Here is a 19,544-nt window from a genome sequence, read left to right as displayed (position 1 = left end):
GGTAATTGGTGAAATTGATGGTTCTAAAAATTTGATTCACAATGTTGATGACATGCAGGTTGAACAAGTGACTGAGCCTAAAGAAAAGGATGAAAGCAACAAAGAGAAAGATAAACAAGCAGCTTCTTCATCCGAATGGATCCCAAAGCATGAACTTGCAAGAAGGGCAAGAAAGGAGAAGGTAAGTCGTGAACCTACTGATGAAGAAATCTTACGTGCTCCTTTTCCTCACAGGTTGATGGGTTCTAAAAAAATTCAACATGCCAAGGACATATTGGAAACTTTCAAGAATGTGCAAACCAACATTCCTCTCTTGGATGCAAACAAGCTTAAGGAATGCGAAACTGTTGCATTAACGGAAGAGGTTTCTGCTGTTTTGCAAAGGAAGCTTCCTCCCAATTTACAAGATCCAGGAAGTTTCACAATTCCTTGTATAATTGATGATAAATTGTTTCAGAAACCTTTAATTGATTTAGGTGCTTCAATTAATCTAATGTCTTATTCTATTTTTGAAGTACTAGAGGAAGACAAGCTGAGCATCCATGTTCCAAGTACCAATCATATGTTCAATGTCATTCCTTCTACTCAAATGAGAAGGCCACCCGATCCTAAATATGTGCCTCCTCCATCTAATCCACGTATTGAAAAGCGCTTAAAATTGCTTTTGAAATCTACTCATGCGCATAAAAAGAAAAGAATACGAAATGGGTTGATTAGATGGCAAAGAGATTTGAAGAAACTTCATGTTCGGCACAAGGAGGCGATTGAGCCAAAACCCCCTACGTGACCATGGTATGTTGGAAGTCCGGCAAAAGACTTTAAACTTAGCGCTTCTTGGGAGGCAACCCAAGGTGAACAGAGAAGTTTGTTGTCGTCCTAATCGCTTCAAAGTGGAGTTTCTCTAGACTCAAACTTTCTTTTATTTTATTTTATTTTTGAGTTAGGGTTACATTTTTCCAACCAAGGTAATTAAGATTTTCTTGTTGTTTCTCTTTGTTTTTTTTCTTACTCTTTCTTTCTTTTATTTGTTTGTGTTTCTTTTTTTTTTTGTTAGTAAGTTTGGGAAGTGGTTTGCTTCATGAATGCACAATCAGAGTTGGGCGTGAATGCTTATTCTATTTCATAACATGTGATTACAAACACATTAATGAAAAGCGTACATAAAATTTCTCAATCACATGTTTCTTTTTGCATTCTGAGCCACCCGAGGCATCTGCTAATTGCCTCTATCTGTTCTTGCTTGTAGGATCTGCAGCAGCTCTACATGATCTTCATTCCTTTTTTGCAGCATCTCTACATGCTGATTGGCACTGTAGAGCCGCTTCTGCAGGTCCGCCACCAGAGCTTTCAGGGCCGCCACCTCTTCACTCAGTGCCCCGCACTCTCGTGTTCTCGCCAGTAGGCGCATGCCCAAATTTGTGGCCGAGACCGCGTTGAGCACGGTTAGATTGTGGGACTCGTCCACTGCCATCTGGTCAGACCTCTGCGCCACATGCAGGTGATCTGCAACTGTCAGTCTGCTGACAGTCATGCCCTCCGGCATTACTGCCCTTCGCGGCACCACCTCAGAGAAGTTTGAGGCCGAGCCATGGTGGTATGAGGAGTTTGGGAAGATAGGGTTTGGAGGAGCCCTTATCTGGGAATTTGGTGGTGCTAGTAACAGCTCAAGGTTGAGATCATCAAGGTGAGTACATGTGGATGCCATTGTTTTGTTTTTGGATGTTTTTGATGGTTTTCCTTGAGTTTGCAGAAAGAATTGCAGGGTACTCTTCCGCTTGCAGAGGCGTGGCTTAAATAGACATATGCAGATGAGAGGGAGAGCCAACGCCATTTCGGATTTCCGGGGCATGCTCGACCTAATCGCTTCAAGGGGGAGCACATTAACTTTCACTTTACTTTTCTTTTTTCCGTGTTTTTCTAGTGTTTTGTGTTTTTGCCTTTCCCTTTCGGCTATCACCTTTGTCTTATTTTAGTTAGGGAAGTGTGTTTACCCTTTCGGCTGTCGTCTTTGTTTTGTTTGGGAAGTGTGCTTCTTTTTCTTTTGCAACTTCATTTCTTTTATTTCTAAAAAAAAAAAACAAAAAAAACAAAAAAACCAAAAAAAAAACAAAAAAAAAACAAAAAAAAAAACAAACAAACAAATACACGGAAAGGGCAAAGACAACCAGGCACACCACTAATACATTAGAAATTATTCTTTCACAGTGCTCGGTGTCTCGGCCATTGGACCTTTGAGTTTAGCCCTATGGCTATCCTCTTCCGGGGCTTCACGCACAGCCTCTTGGGGCTCATCACTCGAGCTCCCAAAGATCGCACTCTTAGCTTGAGCATACCTACTCTCGCGATCGGTTTTCTTGCGTTTACCCGGTTGGTCCAGGTCCTCCAGCTGCTTTCTCATGTCATGGGCGTAAACACTTACCATCTTTGAGAGATTTTGGTTCTCTTCCCGCAACGCCTCTAGCTGGTGTCGATTCACCTCCACTATCCTTGCCCTTTCCCTTTTTAAACTTTTAATAATACTCTGGCACTCTTCCACCATACTTCGCTCCACCGCCAACTGACCTCTTAGCACCTCCACTTCATGGGACTTCGCAAGTAGGCGATGACCCACACTTGCGACTGTTGCGGTGCTTTGCACGCTTAGTGCCAGAGCATCGCTCACGACCCGGTTGTCATCCCTTGATCCCAGCACCCGTATATCCTTGGGAGTTACTAGATTTCTAGCAACTCCAAGGGCAACATCGTTGTCCAGCAGTATCGAGTCATTCACTGTCACGTGCCCCCGTGCAGAGGCAAAGTAGGGCATCCACACTGGTGCCACTGCTTGGCCCCGAGTCTGAGTCGGTGGAGCTAGGTTGAGATCCAGCGAGAATGGGTAGGAAGAAGCCATTTGAACTTTCTTTTCTTTTGTTCTTTCTTTTCTCTGTTGTGTGTTTCTGCGTTTGTGTGTTTTTCCCCAACTCTTTCTCTTCTTCTTTTATAGAGTTAGTTTCTACGTAACCCTAGACACGGCGCTTCTGCGTTTTGCGCGGCCCTTACGGCCTATCCCCTTAGGTCACCTCACCTGGTCCCCAACCCCTTTAATTACAGTTCTGCCTTTCAGCACTTTTGAGAAACAAAAGTCGTCACACCTTCCTATGAAGCCAATAATTCTGGCTTGGGACCGAGAGAGAGACCGCTGCTTGTCGACACGTCTCTCACTTTGTTTCCCGTGACTCACAGGTGCCGAGACTTCAGGGCCCACTTTTTTCTATTTTACTGAGTCCTCGCTCTTTGTGCTTCTGACTTGGTTTCTCTGTTTTTTTTACTTTCTTCGCTTTTGGGCTTTCGTTTGGGTTGGGCTTTCATTTGGTTTGTGCATTTCATTGGGCTGGATTTCTGCATGTGTAAGATTGTTGTTAGGGCTTACTGTTTGGTTTTGTTTGGTGTTGTTTTGTTTTGTTTTGTTTTGCAACCGTGTTGTAGTTGTTTTTCTTTTTTGTTTTTGTATTTACTTGCTCTTTCCCTTTATTTCTTGTTATAACGTTGTTGATGCCTAAATTCTTTAACATTGAGGACAATGTTTGTTTCTAAGTTTGGGAAGGGATAGCAAGTCTTTTTCGTTTCACTTAAATTCTTACTTTCTTTTATTTTGTTTTCTTTTCTGTTTTGAGTCTTTTTTGTTCTTAAGTCACTTTCCGGACATATATGATGAGATTGTGATGAATGTTTAAATGACTTGATTGAAAATGCTTTAAATAAAAAATAATAATAATTTGTTATTCACTAAATGACATCGTTCTAGCATGATATGTTTGAAACCCTCTACGCACTTGCCATTTGTTTCATAATTCTCTAGTTGAGGGACTTGCATGATCCAAAGAATTGTATCAAGCATGAATTAGACTTGTATAACCATATAATGTGAGCTTTGAGCCTTGTGCTTCAATTCATGAGTGTTATACACATATTCTTACTTTTCTTGTCATCTAAGTTGTTGTTTGATCTCATTATTCATTGATTTGGTTGAGCACTTAAAAGTCACTCATTCTTGTGCAATTTGATTACATGACATTTGAGAAATGATATTAAGGCCCTCTTTGGACCGTTTGTGCCTTTCAAGCTAACCTTATGCATGCTTAAGCATGATTTTCCATTGTAACCACTTTGAGCCTACATGTATGCCTTTTCTTTCAAGTAACCAATTATTACTTCTAGCCTTAGCCTGAAAAACAAGAATTTACCTTTCTAAGGAACTAGTGAGCTTTAATTTAGATGTGTTTTTCATGCTAAGTTTGGGAAGGGTTATTACATTTCGACCACAAAAAAAAAAAAAAAAAAAAAAAAAAGAGAAGAATACTTCACTCAAAGGGTGAAAGAAAAGAGAAAAGTTGTGGTTAAGTGGCAATGGTCTCAAATTCAATTCCATGTTTCTTGGTTGTTCGAATGGAAGGAAGGAGTGTGAATCGTAATTAGTGGAGGTATAAGGCTTTGTGGTCTATTTGATCACCTAAAAAAAAAAAAAAAAAAGAGTGAAAATCTCAAGCGTGATGTTTCAAAGTCTTTTAGTCAACGATTGTATGCTCTTACATTGTGAGTTCCTTGGACTTTGTTGTATCCATATCCTTCATTTCTTACTCACCTTACACCCTTAGCCCCATTACAACCTATAATAAAGACCTAAATTGATCCTAAATGTCATGTGGTTGAATTGCACACATTTTTCAGCTTTGAAGTGTTTAGCATCCTTCTTGAGATCATATTCATGCATGTTTTTCATCTTGCTAATTGTGAGTTAAGTTCCGTATGGTTTAACTCTATTCTCATATTTATTATTGAGTGATGCATTGTAACCCTCTTCCGAGTGATTCATTTGTGAGAGGACAATTTTGGTGAGATTTGAAGTTACATTTGTGCTTGGTATGATTTTTGAAGTTGTGTGAAAACTGAAATTGGAGAATGAGTTCCATTTGGCCATCACACTACTACACTTAAGCATGTTGTGTTCTGAACCTTGCTGCCTTGTGAATAACGTCTAAACTGAGTTTTTCTTGGGAAACTTTTAAGTCATTTGCATAAGTCGCTCTCTCTTTGGAAAGTGTTCGGAAAGTTTAGTTTCGAGTCTTGTTTTAGTTTCTGTTTTGCTCGAGGACTAGCAAAAGATAAGTTTGGGAAGTTTGTTCGGTTCATTTTTTCACATGATTTTTCATGTTATTCACCCACTATTTTGAGTTAGTTCTTGACATTTTATAGCTTTTTATAGCTTGTCATGGTGAAGTTGAACCACTAGGTAATTGCATTTCACAACATTCAATTTGCCAACAGAAACTAGGTAGTTGCACACACAACATGCAATTGCATTCACAGTTTGCGAAAACCAACTTTCTGTTGTCAATTATGTTCGATTCCAATTCACCCACTATTTTGAGTTAGTTTTAACATTTTATAGCTTTTTACTTCCTTTTTGTGTTTTCTTAGATTTTACCTTGGTTGGGATGAAAATGAGCTAAAAGTGCATTATTAGTCATAAATTCTGTTTTTGTTCATTTTCGTAGGTCAACTTCTTGGCCTGGGATCAACATGCTCTGGTGCTCGGATGAGGTCATGATCTTCATGAGACTTGTTCCAATGGATGTTAACTACAACATATCCAAATTTGAGCTCCATTGGACAAGCATTGCCTATCCAACCAATCCAGCATGTTACCACAGCTCTGGAAATCCGGATTTGGCCAGCTTTTACCTCCTTTGTGTCATCTTAATTTCTTGTTACCATAACTCTTGGTAACAAGGAATTACCTTTGTAAATGAGATATTTTCTGAAGCTTTTGGCATCTTTGTGAAGTCAAGGCTTCATCATGGCAAAGGGGACAAGGGCAAAGGCTTTAACTAAAGTATGAGTTTTATATTATATTGGTGAGCTGGAAATTGATGGGCAATGGAAAGTTAATTGCAATCTGAAGTGGGAGAGGTTTTGAACGTGGGTAGCCAATTCATTCTATCATTCTACACAATTGAGAGCAGATTTTGGAGAGTTTGGAGCTAGGAGAAAGCCAAGGTGCAGCCAAGAAAAGTGGAGAAGAAGACTTCCACCATTGATGATCTTGAAGCTTTCATCATTTTCTGAAAATCTGTAAACTCTTTCTAATTTCATTTTGAGTTTGTATTTGAAATAAGTATGAGCAACTAAACTCTATAGCTAGGGCTTAGGTTGAAGCCCTAAATATGATTACCTTATTGTTTTGATACTTGAGTGTATGAATTTCTAGATATTGTTGATGAATTCCAATTCACCAAATTAATCTATCCTTGATGTGTGTTTTTCCTTGGTTGGCCATCTTTGAAAGCATGCTTCTTGAGATTGTTGGGATTATGTGTATCTTCATGTTATCCTAAGCAATAAATGGATGAAGTAAGAATCATCCATGTGAATTGGTTTCTTGAATACCTAATGTAAACACCATGCTATTAGGATTCTTGTGATGTTCATATTCTCTTTGAACTTAATGGGTTCTCCTTGTAATTGAATCAAAGTACGAACCATACCTAGGTTCGGTTATGGGGAGGGCACAAGTATTGTAGCACGAACCATGCACTTTACGTATATTAGAGAGAATCAATGCGTCTTGAGCCACGACCCATGGTCTTGATTGCGAACATTTTCATCAACACATTTAGAGTTCATCACTTGAGTATTCATGAACTTTGGTAGAATTGTTTAGGGTGGATTCCGAAACCCTAGTGTTTGTTACTTGGTACTTTCACATTTTGATAATTCATCTCTGCCTTTCTCATTTAAATTCAAAGTCCATTTACTTTCATGCAATAGAAATAGGTCACTTGAAACAAATCAAAACCCCCCCCTCAATGTGTGTGTGAGTTGTGTGTTCGACACGTGGTGTGTCTTTGTTACTGAAATTTATTTGTTTCCGTAATTGTTTTGGACTTTTGGTCCGCGTGTGTTCTTCCAATTTCTGTGCTGAATCCAACCGTATAAAGAACGTAAATTTTGGACATACGGTTGGAAAGGTATAGGTCAAACACTGGAAAGAGGTCGAAACTGGAAAAATAGAGAAACGAATCTGTCCAAATGGTGATAAAAGGGTGATAGAAAGTGCTGTTTGTGTTTTTCTCTAGTTTTCTTGTGTTGTTCCATTTCTTTTACACTTCTTTACTCATTTCTAGTTTCCCTCTTTCATTTGTGCATTTGTGGTGTGTTAAATAAGTGTTCTTTATGTACTCAAATTAGAACTTATAGGAAGCCGACAAGTTCTTCGTGGGATCGACCCCGTACTTACATAATCTATACTTTGATAGATTCGTGCACTTGCGGGTATTTTTAATTGGTTGTTTGCACATTAATTTGTGTCCTCTTAGGAATGCAACATGCAACACTTAACCAAAAGAAAAGATTGAATAACAAAAGCAAGTAGAAGTGGAGCAACAATTGAAGAAAAGAAGAAACAATGAAGAGATGGGTTACGGTTGTGCATTGAAAGATGAAGAATTTGGAGAATGGAGTCATCAACACTATGGAATAAGTAATGGAAGCAAATTGGCAATTGGTTTGATGCAAGTGGAATACATATTGAATTCATGAATGGAGGGATTTAATGAATTTAGAATTGCTCCCATTTTCCTATAAATAGGAGGAGCTATGGCATTGTAAAATCACACCAAGCTCCACAACTCTTGAGCTTTCTCTCTTCCCTCCATCTTTCTAAGTTTTAATTTTTGTTTTTAGTTTTATTTTATGGGGAACTAACTCCCTAGCTAAGGCTAGGGGGAAAGCTTTTAATATGAGTGTGTAATTGTTATTAGTTTGATCCAAACTTAAGCTTTAATGTGAATTTGTAGTTTTTGTTCAAATGGAATTTGTAGTTTTCTTTTTAATTAATTGATGAATGTTTGATAATCTATTTCATGGGTTCAATCATGTTTTTCCCATTGTGTAGTAAAAACTTTCATGCTTTTAAAAGAGAAGAGAATTACTAAAGATTAATAGAATTTCGATGAAGTTTATTTTTTTGATAGTTTGTTGCCAATGGTACAAGTTATGCTTAGAATACTTCTAAAGGAAATTAAAAAGAGCTTTAATTATTTTGAACAACTACAAAGGAAAATATTTTGTGGATCAAATTATTAAGAGTTGCATGCTTATGTTAAAAGTGGAAACCCAATGCCTTAGTGTTTTAATCAATTAAATTTTCTTTAAATCAAATCTTGCATAAATCAACCTCTCAATCACACTTTTTCTTTTTCATCTCTGTTATTTTCTTTACACTGCTCTCTGTGGATACGACACTCGGACTTCCGAGCTACACTACTATACGACACCTCCCTTGGGTTTTGCAAAGTGGTGCGAACAGTGGCAAAGATTAATACTGTGCGTGTACTATTGTCCCTGGCTGCTAACCACGACTAACCCTTATTGCAATTCGATGTCAAAAATGCGTTTCTACATGGTGACCTTAAGGATGAGATTTACATGGATCTCCCTCTTAGTACTCCTGTAACCTCTAAGGAGGGTGTTGTGTGTAAGCTGCGGAAGTCCTTATATGGATTGAAGCAGTCTCCAAGAGCGTGATTTGAGAGATTTGCAGGATCTATGAAGAAATTTGGGTATGTGTAAAGTAACTCAGACCATACTGTGTTTCTAAAGCGTCATAAAGGTAAATTGACAGCTTTAATTATTTATGTTGATGATATGATTGTGACTAGAGATGATCATGCAGAAATGCAAAATCTTAAGAAGTGTCTGGCTTCTGAGTTTGAGATGAAGTGATTGGGTGATTTGAAGTACTTTCTTGGGATTGAAGTTGCCATATCTAAACATGGTATCTTTATGTCTCAAAGAAAGTATATTTTGGATTTACTTGCAGAGATTGGAATGTTGGATTGTAAACCAATTGATACCCCTAGTGAACATAATCATAAGTTAGGGTTGTATCCTAATCAAATCCCTGCAGATAAATAGCGTTATCAACGACTTGTGGGGAAATTGATTTATTTAGCTCATACACGTCCTGATATTGCATATGCAATGAGCGTAGTGAGTCAGTTTATGCATTCTCCTAGTGAAAATCATATGGGTGCTGTGATGCGCATTTTGAGGTATCTAAAAGTAACTTCTGACAAGGGGTTAATATTTTGCAAGAATGGTCATACAGATGTGGAAGGGTATACGGATGCTAATTGGGCTGGTTTAGTCACTAATAGACGTTCTATGTCTGGTATTTCACATTTGTTGGTGGTAATCTTATTACTTGGAAGAGTAAAAAGCAAAAAGTGGTGTTTAGGTCTAGTGCCGAGGCCGAGTACCGTGGGATGACTCAAGGGGTGTGCGAGTTGCTATGGTTGAGAAGATTGTTGAGAGATCTTGGGTTTGGATCCCAGAAACCCATGGATTTGTATTGTGATAATAGAGCTGCAATTGCAATTGCGCATAACCCTGTGCAACATGATCGTACAAAGCACATGGAGGTTGATCGACATTTTGTTAAAGAGAAGTTGGATGCTGAAATTATTTCTTTTCCATTTATATTATCTGAGTATCAACTGGTAGATGTTCTTACGAAAACTGTGTCTAGTCTACTACGGTCTTTCTCAACTCGCTTGACAAGTTGGGCATGCGCGACATCTTTGCTCCAACTTGAGGGGGAGTATTAGCGAGATCCTAGCTTAATTAAGATATTAATTTCCTAGTTTATTATGACTATATTTTTTCATTTTGTACAAATATTGCGTAATTAGGATTTTATCTTGTTTCCTCATTTGACCCTACTAGGGTTACATCCTTGTATTATAAATACCTCCTTTTGGAGAATGAAATACAACCTAAAAAATATTCTACCAATATTGTTTGACTAAATGAACCACTAACAAGACTAAATGAATGCTAAATGAGAAGGATGACATCATAAATTATGGGGCTTAGTCAGCTACTCTAATTGGTGTTTCTGCAAAGAGTCAGAGTTAAAAGATACTTGATCAATCCAAAAAGATATTTGAAGAACTCTTCCATTTACAAGTATCTACAAATTAAGGTACAAGGAGAGGAGTAGGTAACATACAGCGCCAAGTCTGAGAAGACTGATCATCAGATGTTGCTAAGGGCAATTTTGCATCCACCTTGTTCTTTCGGTAATATCCAAAATATGCACCACCACCCACTATCAGCACTCCAGCAATTACTGCCACAATTATGGCAGCAATGGCTACACCTCGTTTTTTCGGTAATAAATATTCTGGCATAAACATTAAACTAATAAGCATTAGAATATTGAAATTTCATTGCAACTCTGCAGGGACTATATATTTGGTACATTTAATTCTTCCTAAAATTATGCTCAAAATACTCATATCAATTCATATTCAAGTAAAGCTTCCAGCTTTTAGGCCATACCAAATCAAATCCAATGTGGCTGCCTGCAGAGTTTACCACAAAATCAAACAAATTGACTTTCTGTCTTTATATATCATCCAACTAATTAATTAATGAGATATTTATAAAAATACCCAATTCTAGACATGTATTTATAAAAATACCCAAGCACTATTTAAACATAGAAACATAACCAAAATGGATTTTGGGTATGTGTGTAATGATGAGTTTTTGGTATGTTTATAAATGGGTTTTGAGTATGTGTAATGATGAGTTTTGGGTATGTTTATAAAGTGTTTTGGGTGTTGAGTATTTTTATAATTTCAGCCCCCATTTTGGGTATTTTAGTGAAACTCCCTTAATTAATTGCAATTGGACACATTTAGAATTTAGAAGCTCTAACCAAAATTAACCATGCACCCCTCATTTTTTCCAATTTAATTGACTTTTTGGTCACACCAAAAAAACAAATCATTTATAAAATAAATAAATAATGACGTGTTAGCACATCATTGGACAAGTCCAAAAACCCCGCCGTGCCCAACTGTGACTTTTCCACTTAACTTACCCGTCAAAGACCACGACTAAAAAAAATTTTGGGTGAAAACCAAGGTATCCCCGCGCGATTGCGGGGACTAACCCTCGAGGTACTATCGGGTGCAAAGCGGGGATCTCTCCTAACAAAATCTGCTCTATTCACAAGCGACTAAAAAAATTTCAACACTTAGGCGCCTGTGACATACAGTAATTGCACTGGGTCCGATTCATAATATCGGAACCGTTAGGCGCCTGTGACATACTGGTGATATTATCGCAGCTCGATAAATTGAACCTCTTCTGAACAAATTCAGCTGGGATTTGGCAGCCAGGGAGTGGAGATGTGCAGTTTTGGAAGAGAAGGTTGTTGTTCAAGCTTGGGCCGAAGTTTGGGCCGAAGAGAGGGTCTATGGATTGGTACCTTCTGTTACATTGTGCAGGGAGGTGGACGAAGATGCTGCTTCTGGTTACGTTTTGGACTGTGAATTCCCCGAATTTGATTTCGTTTTTGTCAGAACAGGTCAATGGGATTACGCATTCTTCGGAGAACCCAAATGGGTACTGAACCGACTTGGCTGATTTTCCCGATCCGCATGTGGTGCTGCAGGAGCTTGAGTTTTGAGCTCTGGCTATGGTGGCTATGGAGGTTGTAGTGATAAGGATGGTGATGATAGTGATCAAAGTCAGAGACTTTTGGTGGAGAACCATCTTCAATTTGGTTCCGAGGAAGCTGGGTGCTTATCAGTCATCAGATTCGTCACCTTTCTGCGAATTAAATTGTTGATTGAAGTGAAATTTGAAAAAGAAGACCAGGAGAGATTCTGGGTTTTAATAAAGATGAAAGCTTGAAAATTGAGCAATTAAATATGACAGTTGAAAAGCCATATGTTTCAATAAATGCTTCTGAGTTCTTAATAAAGATTTTGAGTTTGTTGAGTTATAATTTATGAAAGCTTACCTCTGGTCTGGAGCTTCTTCAATGGTGGTTGGATTAATTGCTCTGGCTCTCCTGTTCAAGGTGTAATTAACTGCTTTGTTTATGGGGATTGGATATGGGCAATTGCATGAAATTAATGGGATCTCTGGTTCTTCTTAATTCAGCAAAAGTTGAATGTTGCTGCTAGCTGAGCTTCTTGTTCATCAAAGCAAAAAGCTTTCTCGTTTTCTTTTCCAAGCCTCTCTGCAACTCCTAAAACGTAAAATACATGTTGCTGTCAATGTGTTGTTTTATGCTGAAAAGACTTGAATGGGCAAGATGCCTTTTTCATGTTTCTGCAACTAGAAGAATTGTTTTGGTACAGAAATGACCTCGGAGGGAATTGGAAATTATAGATACTGGAATGTTGAGGTCAGCTTGCAAATTATAAATGGTTTGACTGACACAGAGGTTGTGTGGACAGCATATGAACACACCATTTTTATTTTATTAGCAAATTGGTTTCATTTGATGAAGGTGGGGAGGTGGGGTCTACTAGTGTTGGCATGACTTCTAAACTACTAAACTATTGACTTTCTTTTCTTACATTTCCTATTATAATTATATTTGATTTACTTTAATTTCTGATTTCTTACTGTAAATAGAAATAAAAATTTATTATTTACTTGCTCATTAAAGTTTCATTGTATTATAAATATAACCTCCTACAAAGAGAAGAATATATAGAAAATTCCCACAAACAAATATTCTCATATTATGTTTCATATTTTAGCATGGTATCAGAGCGGGTTGATTGACTGGGCCTGAATTGGGCCTCTACCCTTACCCAATATGTGGTGTTCACATGTTGGACTTGAATGTTTACCCCTACCCTTTAACCAATACGTGATACTCACGTGTTGGGCTTGAATGATTAACTCTGATGTGAACTTGGCTTCACGTGTGGCCCACTATGTGGTGGTCCCATGTGAGTGGGCGTGTTGAAGAATATGAGTCTCACATCGAAAACTTGACTAAATAAAATACAAAATATAAGGAATGGTTCTACTACTAATAATACTGAGACCTTTTGTGATAAAACCTCACACCTACTGGACTTTGTAAGTGATTAAGTTAGGGACAATATCGGTACTGTTAGTAGTGGGCCGCTTGCCCGTCTCTCTGAATTTAACAACTAGTCCAGCATCCAGATGCTTTTGGCATGGGCATGTTTTCTCTCTTTTGTGTAATAAGTTTTAGCCTCAAAATTGGAGCAGAGTTGGGATCACAAACTTGGTTAACACGTTTGGTCACTACTACTATGCAGTGGCGAATTCAAGATTTAAAAGCCGCAAAATTTACATATTAAATTGGATAGTACAAGTGAATTTTACTAAGAAATATAAAAGGATGCACCTAGTCAAAGTGATGTAATGAGCAATACCCTCAAATGCATCTCTATACATAAATAAAATCTTAATAATAAAAATAAATAAATAAGAAGTGTTAGAAGGCATGATGATCCATAATTCTTTTTCTTATGAAAAGGAAACAAATTTTTTCTTCTTTTGGAGTTCCAATTATGATTCGACATAATAAAAGATGACCCATGAATAATATGTAGGAATGCTTTTAATCAAACATACCAACAGCAAAATCAGACGAGATTATATGCAATGCACAATATATGTTGCCTTCAATATATTAGCATAAAGATGCAAATAACAACCACATATATTATCAACAAATAACAAAAACGACACAAGTACTGGCTTTAAGATATTTTGGAAGGAAGTATGTGGTTAGCTTTCTGTGCCACAAAGAGACTAAAAGTCTAAAATAATTTTTTCAAAATTTAGAAACATAAGAGTAGATAGCAAAAACTTGAAGTAGAAAGCAAACAGAGAGTAAAAAAGTAGGAGACAAAGAAAATATTATTGGATCTCACTCTGATAAGGATAGCTTGGGCTTATTCCTGTGACTTGTGTGAGTGCTTAGCCTTCAATCCTGATCTTCTTCTTTATACACCAGTCTCTGCAAGATTTCATCTAAGTATGAAAACTGTTATCAACAAATAAAATATCCTAAAAAAATTGATGGTGATAAAAACCTAAATTCATAGCAAGAAGATTCAAAAACCTCATAAATTATAGTCCTTTGAGCAGCTAGCCTCCGCCAATGATGGGCAAAAAGTCAAAACGCGTAAGAAGAAGAGAATGTGGGTGGCGGATGCAGGAATTGCCACTCATGGGGTCATAGTGTAAACTACCCAATAATTTTTTAAGATGAAAAAAAATATTGAAAATGAAACCATAGTACTTTCACTCATAATTAACGTCAAAAACAATATTACAAGAGAGGAGATGGTGGTGGAGATCTTGGGAAGATTGGGGTTAAGGTTGTTGTTGAAGAGAAATATGAAAATTGGGATTTTGGAGGTCAATTTTCAGGTATGTGCTGTTTAGAAGCTGCGGTCCCTTTTCTTTTTTCTTTTTTTTTTTTTAAAAAAAAAATTTATAAAGTCCTAGTCAAAACAACGTCTAGGTCATTTAAAAAAAATTGCCTTGGCCAAAACGACGTCATTTTGCCAAGCAGTTTTTTTTATTAAAAAAAATAGAACCCCAGCTGGCCACCGAAGCTTCTTCTTCTCCATGGGGTCGCATCCATCGTTTTGGCTAGGTCATTTTTTTTTAAAATTGCCTTGGCCAAAACGACGTAGTTTTGCCAAGCAAATTTGTTTATAAAAAAAAATAGAACCCCAGCTGGCCACCGAAGCTTCATCTTCTCCATGGGGTCGCATCCATAGCTATCAAGGGCAAAAACTAGATCTTACCACTAAAATCCAGATCTGCCATGGGGTCATCTGACCCCATTGACCCCATGGTGGATCCACCACCGGTGGCTGGCTCTGGATGGACATCTTAGAGATAGGGGTTTTTGGGGGCTATTTTGGGCCGGGCAGCAGCCCAGCATGCCCTTGCTACTATGCATCATCCAAAGCAAAGGCATGCAGCCTCAATCAAAAGACATTGTAGGGCCACAACAAGATTGTAGCTTAAGTTGTTAAAATTAGTTATTCTACATATGAGGTTATGTGTTTGAGTTTATCCTTCCTCAATATCGTTTGTGTTTATACCATATCTAACCAAGCAGATTTAGTAGCCTAAGACAACGACGAACCTACACCCACTGAGGACCAAGTAGGAGGAGTCATCGAAGACGTTAGGGCACATCAGTAAGCCTTGATGACCGACCTCATGCAAGTGGTCTGTCATATACCAATAAGGTACACATCTACCGATTGACACATGTTGCGCCACTATCTTCAAGGCACTCGCTCTCGAAATAAAGACACTTGCCTCACACAAGCCATGCTACTGAAGGGCATTCCTGTTCAATATAAGGACATATGTTAGCACCCTCCTCGTAGGACAAAAGTCCCACATTGACCAAATCATCGAGGAACCTCACTTAAGGCCTCTTGCCCCAATGCATGAGGTAACAATAATTTTGCACATGTACAATTACTCTGCTAAATTACTTACTCATAAACATTTGTTATAACTTAAGCATCGAAGTGCCTTTAATCAGTACCACATCTGTGCCAAGATCTCATGGATCCTCTTCTCCAAATTGCAGATTGATTTCAACCTAGCCGAAAGATTCCAATAATCAAAGATCAAGTGAATTGCAATTGAATCAACTTTTGTCATCAAGTATTAAAACTTTGCTTGCTACAATGTAGTGTACTTAATTTGAACGGAAAAAAATGCCACACCAACCTACCAAAATTTGCAAAGTGGTGTTACATCTCTCACTCCATTGCTTGGAGAAAGACTTTAATAAAACAAGGATAACATTATTTTGCTATATTCGATCAATAACGCTATAACACGCGTGATAACATTTCTACATAATATATTATTATTAGTCGAAAATAGCAAAACTGTATTATCTCTATTGCAACTAAGTTTTTCTTCATTGCTTGGTGGCATAGCTTGCCCAAATGTTCGTGCATGTGTTGGCAGCCTTTGGATCTCTCTTGAAAATTGATGTCAAATCCCATAATTCGTTTGACCAATTCAAATGGTGCCAAACCTTTCGAGGGGTCATTTTCGGAAGAAATACAAAACCAAAAACGAAGTTTAATGAAAAGCTCGTAAAATTTTAATTGAAGTGTCTTTTTTAATGATTAGTTTTTGCAAAATTGGCTGCCGTGACGAATAAGGAGGTCAAGGTGTTTGACGATAATACCCACGATGGCCGAAGTTGTTGACCATCGAATCCCACTCTCCATCACGGGAAGGAAGAAAACTGTGGCATTTTCCACTGTACCAATTATAGGGTAAAATTGAGAGGCATCTATCAGTGGACGGCTCTAGATTTGTATAATGAATAGTGAGACTAAGTGAGTTTAGTCATTTGCCATGATAAAATATATTTCTTGCTCCCACCACAAATCAAACATCGTGCAGCTTTCATATTTGATTCTAATCATCACTAGAAATCATAACGTTCGACCACAAAATTTGAGAAATTATCCACCACATATACGACCCAAATTATGTGAGGGAAGATGAAAAGAAATACTATATGTTGGAAAAATATTTAGGGGCTATATAGATTTTAAAAGACTATTTATGGATAAATAAGTTCAGTGGATTTTAAAAGACTATTTATGAATGTAATGACTGATAAGATTTTTTTAAAAAGATTTTTGTAATTAGGATTTGTTACGTTTGGATTTTAAAAGATTTATATCATAAGAATTTATAAGATTTGAAAGGACCACGTAGATTTTTTACTTTTATGATGCTAACCAACCAACTTTTAGTCGGATGATGAGCAATGTCGGTCTAGTTCAATGATGCACATATTCTCCAGGAACAGCCTCTACAAATTCTTAAGCTTTCCAAATGATGGTGGAATTTTTCCTTCCAAAAGGTTTATTATTATTATAATTATTTTTTTAGGACCTTTCCTATTAAGAGGGCGATAGCATACTAAACTCACACACACACCACATATGTTGTGACTCAAATCGAGGACCTTTCTTAGAGGGAGCATTTGCTCCAAACCACTACACTAGTGGGTGTTTTGCAACCCCTGCTACAAATTAAGTTAGACACTAATTGTAATTTCCATTATGCAATTAAGGGGTTAGGCATTGACTTGACTTAAGTAATTGAATAAATTTGGAGTTTTCAATTAGTTTGGATCACACTATATTGATTGACTTGATAGACAAAAACAAGCTGCACACTGAAGAGTATACAAATCAGATAATCACTTTTTCTTTTTTCTTTCTTCTTATTTCAATAATTTCTAATTTTATATTGGAGAAATTTTTTGAGGGTGCACTAAGTGGAACTGAAATTTTTGTTGTTGTTGTTGTTGTTGTTGTGCATTTGAGCAAATTCTGGCAAGACAATAGTACCTACTCGAATTTTGGCCAAATATTTCCTAATTTTCTTCCCACGCAACTGTTAACCTAGACTAGACTTGAGAATTGAGATGGTGATTTGCCTTCCAACACACACTAAACTCTTTCTCACTATTGTCTTGCAGTTGTTGGCTCGGCTTGACTTGACTTGAGATGGTTGGTAACGGTGCCTTTCCGTGTCCACCCAACCTTTTAAATTTGCCTCCCATCCAAGGTGGGGCACAAGCTATAATTATCTTCTTGCAAATATGGACCTTGACTTAACTGAAACATATGTCTACCAACCCAATATTATTATTGTACGTATATATTTATTGATACTTATATAGTAAAGCATAAATCTTCCACCAATCACATATTAAAAATAAGATAAATTAATATTACATGCGGTGTTACGATTACTCTTAAAAATTTCTCATAATATAATTTATAGTGATGATCACGAAATTCTTAAGTAGGAAGGAGTATATTTAGTGCTGAATCTGATCGCTAAAGTTTCAGAGCAAGGAAGTCAAAGTGTCCTTCATTTTGTATTCAGCTTCACATCTATTAGAGAGATGGTGCACAAGCTGGTATGTAAAGATAGTCTCCCTAGCCATCAAGGTAAAACTACATGGATTATTTGTGACTTTTGCATAAGGCTGCAATCTATGAGATGCAGAAAAGAAAAGAAACAAAGTTAATTGGCTTTCTGCAAAACTTATGATCTAAAATACTCTGCATAAATGTTTGGAGATGTCCCAAATCAAGTTCTTACAAACAAGACAAGTTACAAATCATGTGCCAAAGAAAATTCCCACTACATAATTCCTTACAAAAAATACATATTTACCGATATATATATATATATATATATATATATATATATATAAAGGCACAGGTAGATAATAGTGAAACATTCAAAATACTAAAAATTGTCCTTAATTAAAGAATTTATTTAAGTATTGAAACTTTCAATTAATAAAGATAATATAGTAAATTAATTTTTTTCATATTAAAAAAAATTCAAATTCAAATTCAAAATAAGAACGTGGGTCTTAATTCATGGGACACAACTTCTCTTTTTAAAATTTTAAAGGAAAAAACCAAAATAAAAAAAACTAATTGACACACACAGCTAGTATGAATTGAACAAGGAAAATAAAGGGTGTCGTTTAAACCAAATTTCACGTCGTCACTTAGAGACTTGACTTTAAAGACTTGGACTCTTTATTTCCACCAAAAGCACATTTTTAAGAAATCACTTTAAAGACTTAAAAGATTTACAATCAAGTTCTGCAGATTGCCATCGCATAGGGTAATGCCAAGGTTCCTAAAAGGATTTTTGTGTTCACATACAGTGATTTTGAGAAGGCCTCTAAGAACAATTGGGTGCGGGATTTTAAGGAGGCTTTGGATAATTACAGAAAGAGATGGTATTTTAATGTGCCACAATTGATGTTCTGGAATCTTAATAACCCATATTTTTCAAAAGTGACTTATCTTTTTGAAGTGGGATGTTGCTGGTATGCTAAAAAGAAGAACATGTATTCATTTTTGGCACATCCTTTCAACTTGAGATCGGATTCTTTCTTATTTAAATAATTTTATATCCTTGAAACGTGTTTGACACATTCACAGACAGAAGACCAAAACATATCATACATCTGTTACTGCTAGAAATTAAGTTGGCCACTAATTTCCAAGATGCAAGTGGCCAAAAATTGACTTGAGACTTGAGATTAATGGACAAGAAGACTTTGGGAAATTTCGGGCTTATGGGCCAGGCTTAGGGTCTCTGGCGTAACTTTTGTGAATAGAACTTTAATGGTCAGGCGGGCCCTACGTTAATGCATTCACACTGTTGGTCTGGTAAGTGTACTTTGAATTGAATTTCATTCACACTGCATGAACAAGATCGATGTGTATATTTATGGCTTTTGCTTGGTTGATTAAAATAACACTATAGCTGGAATTAATACATCAATGGGAGAAGTCCAAATTAATTGTTCTTACAAGTAATTAAAAACAATACAAAATCATATTTATTCCTACTAAGCCCTCCAAATTAACTCATAAGATATTTGTGCAAGACACAGTGACAAATCATTACTATGATTAAAAATAAAATTAAAAAAATTCAAGTTTGACAACAAAACTATGGGATGGGAGAAAAGAAAAGAGAAAATTAATTGGCTTTCAGTAGTAAATGATATGATTTAAAATACTCTACAGAAAAGAACATTCATGGCAAACAATTGTTTCAAGTTCTTACAAATCATTTACCATAGAGTGTAATCCATTGTA

At 36.8% G+C, this 19,544-nt stretch overlaps 1 protein-coding gene across 3 annotated transcripts in view; it reads right to left on the bottom strand.

Annotated features, from left to right (window-relative positions):
* LOC110764276 (chitin elicitor receptor kinase 1-like) overlaps positions 1-12,289 on the bottom strand; it is a 47,659-nt gene extending 35,370 nt beyond the window's left edge. For 2 of the 3 annotated variants that reach the window (XM_088250397.1, XM_088250398.1), the window contains exons 1-2: positions 11,858-12,289; positions 10,052-11,664 (exon numbers count right to left, since the gene is read on the bottom strand). In XM_088250397.1, coding sequence (XP_088106523.1) covers positions 10,052-10,253 — 202 coding nt within the window. In that variant the 5' untranslated portion in view covers positions 10,254-11,664; positions 11,858-12,289. The remainder of the gene's footprint in view (positions 1-10,051; positions 11,665-11,857) is intronic. The other variant, XM_088250396.1, reaches the window with a different exon arrangement.
* Positions 12,290-19,544: the final 7,255 nt, after the last annotated feature.

The sequence above is a fragment of the Prunus avium genome, chromosome 3 (assembly GCF_965620075.1).
Source record: "Prunus avium chromosome 3, drPruAviu1.hap1.1, whole genome shotgun sequence".
NCBI lineage: Eukaryota > Viridiplantae > Streptophyta > Magnoliopsida > Rosales > Rosaceae > Prunus > Prunus avium.
This window is presented reverse-complemented; position numbering and strand designations above follow the sequence as displayed.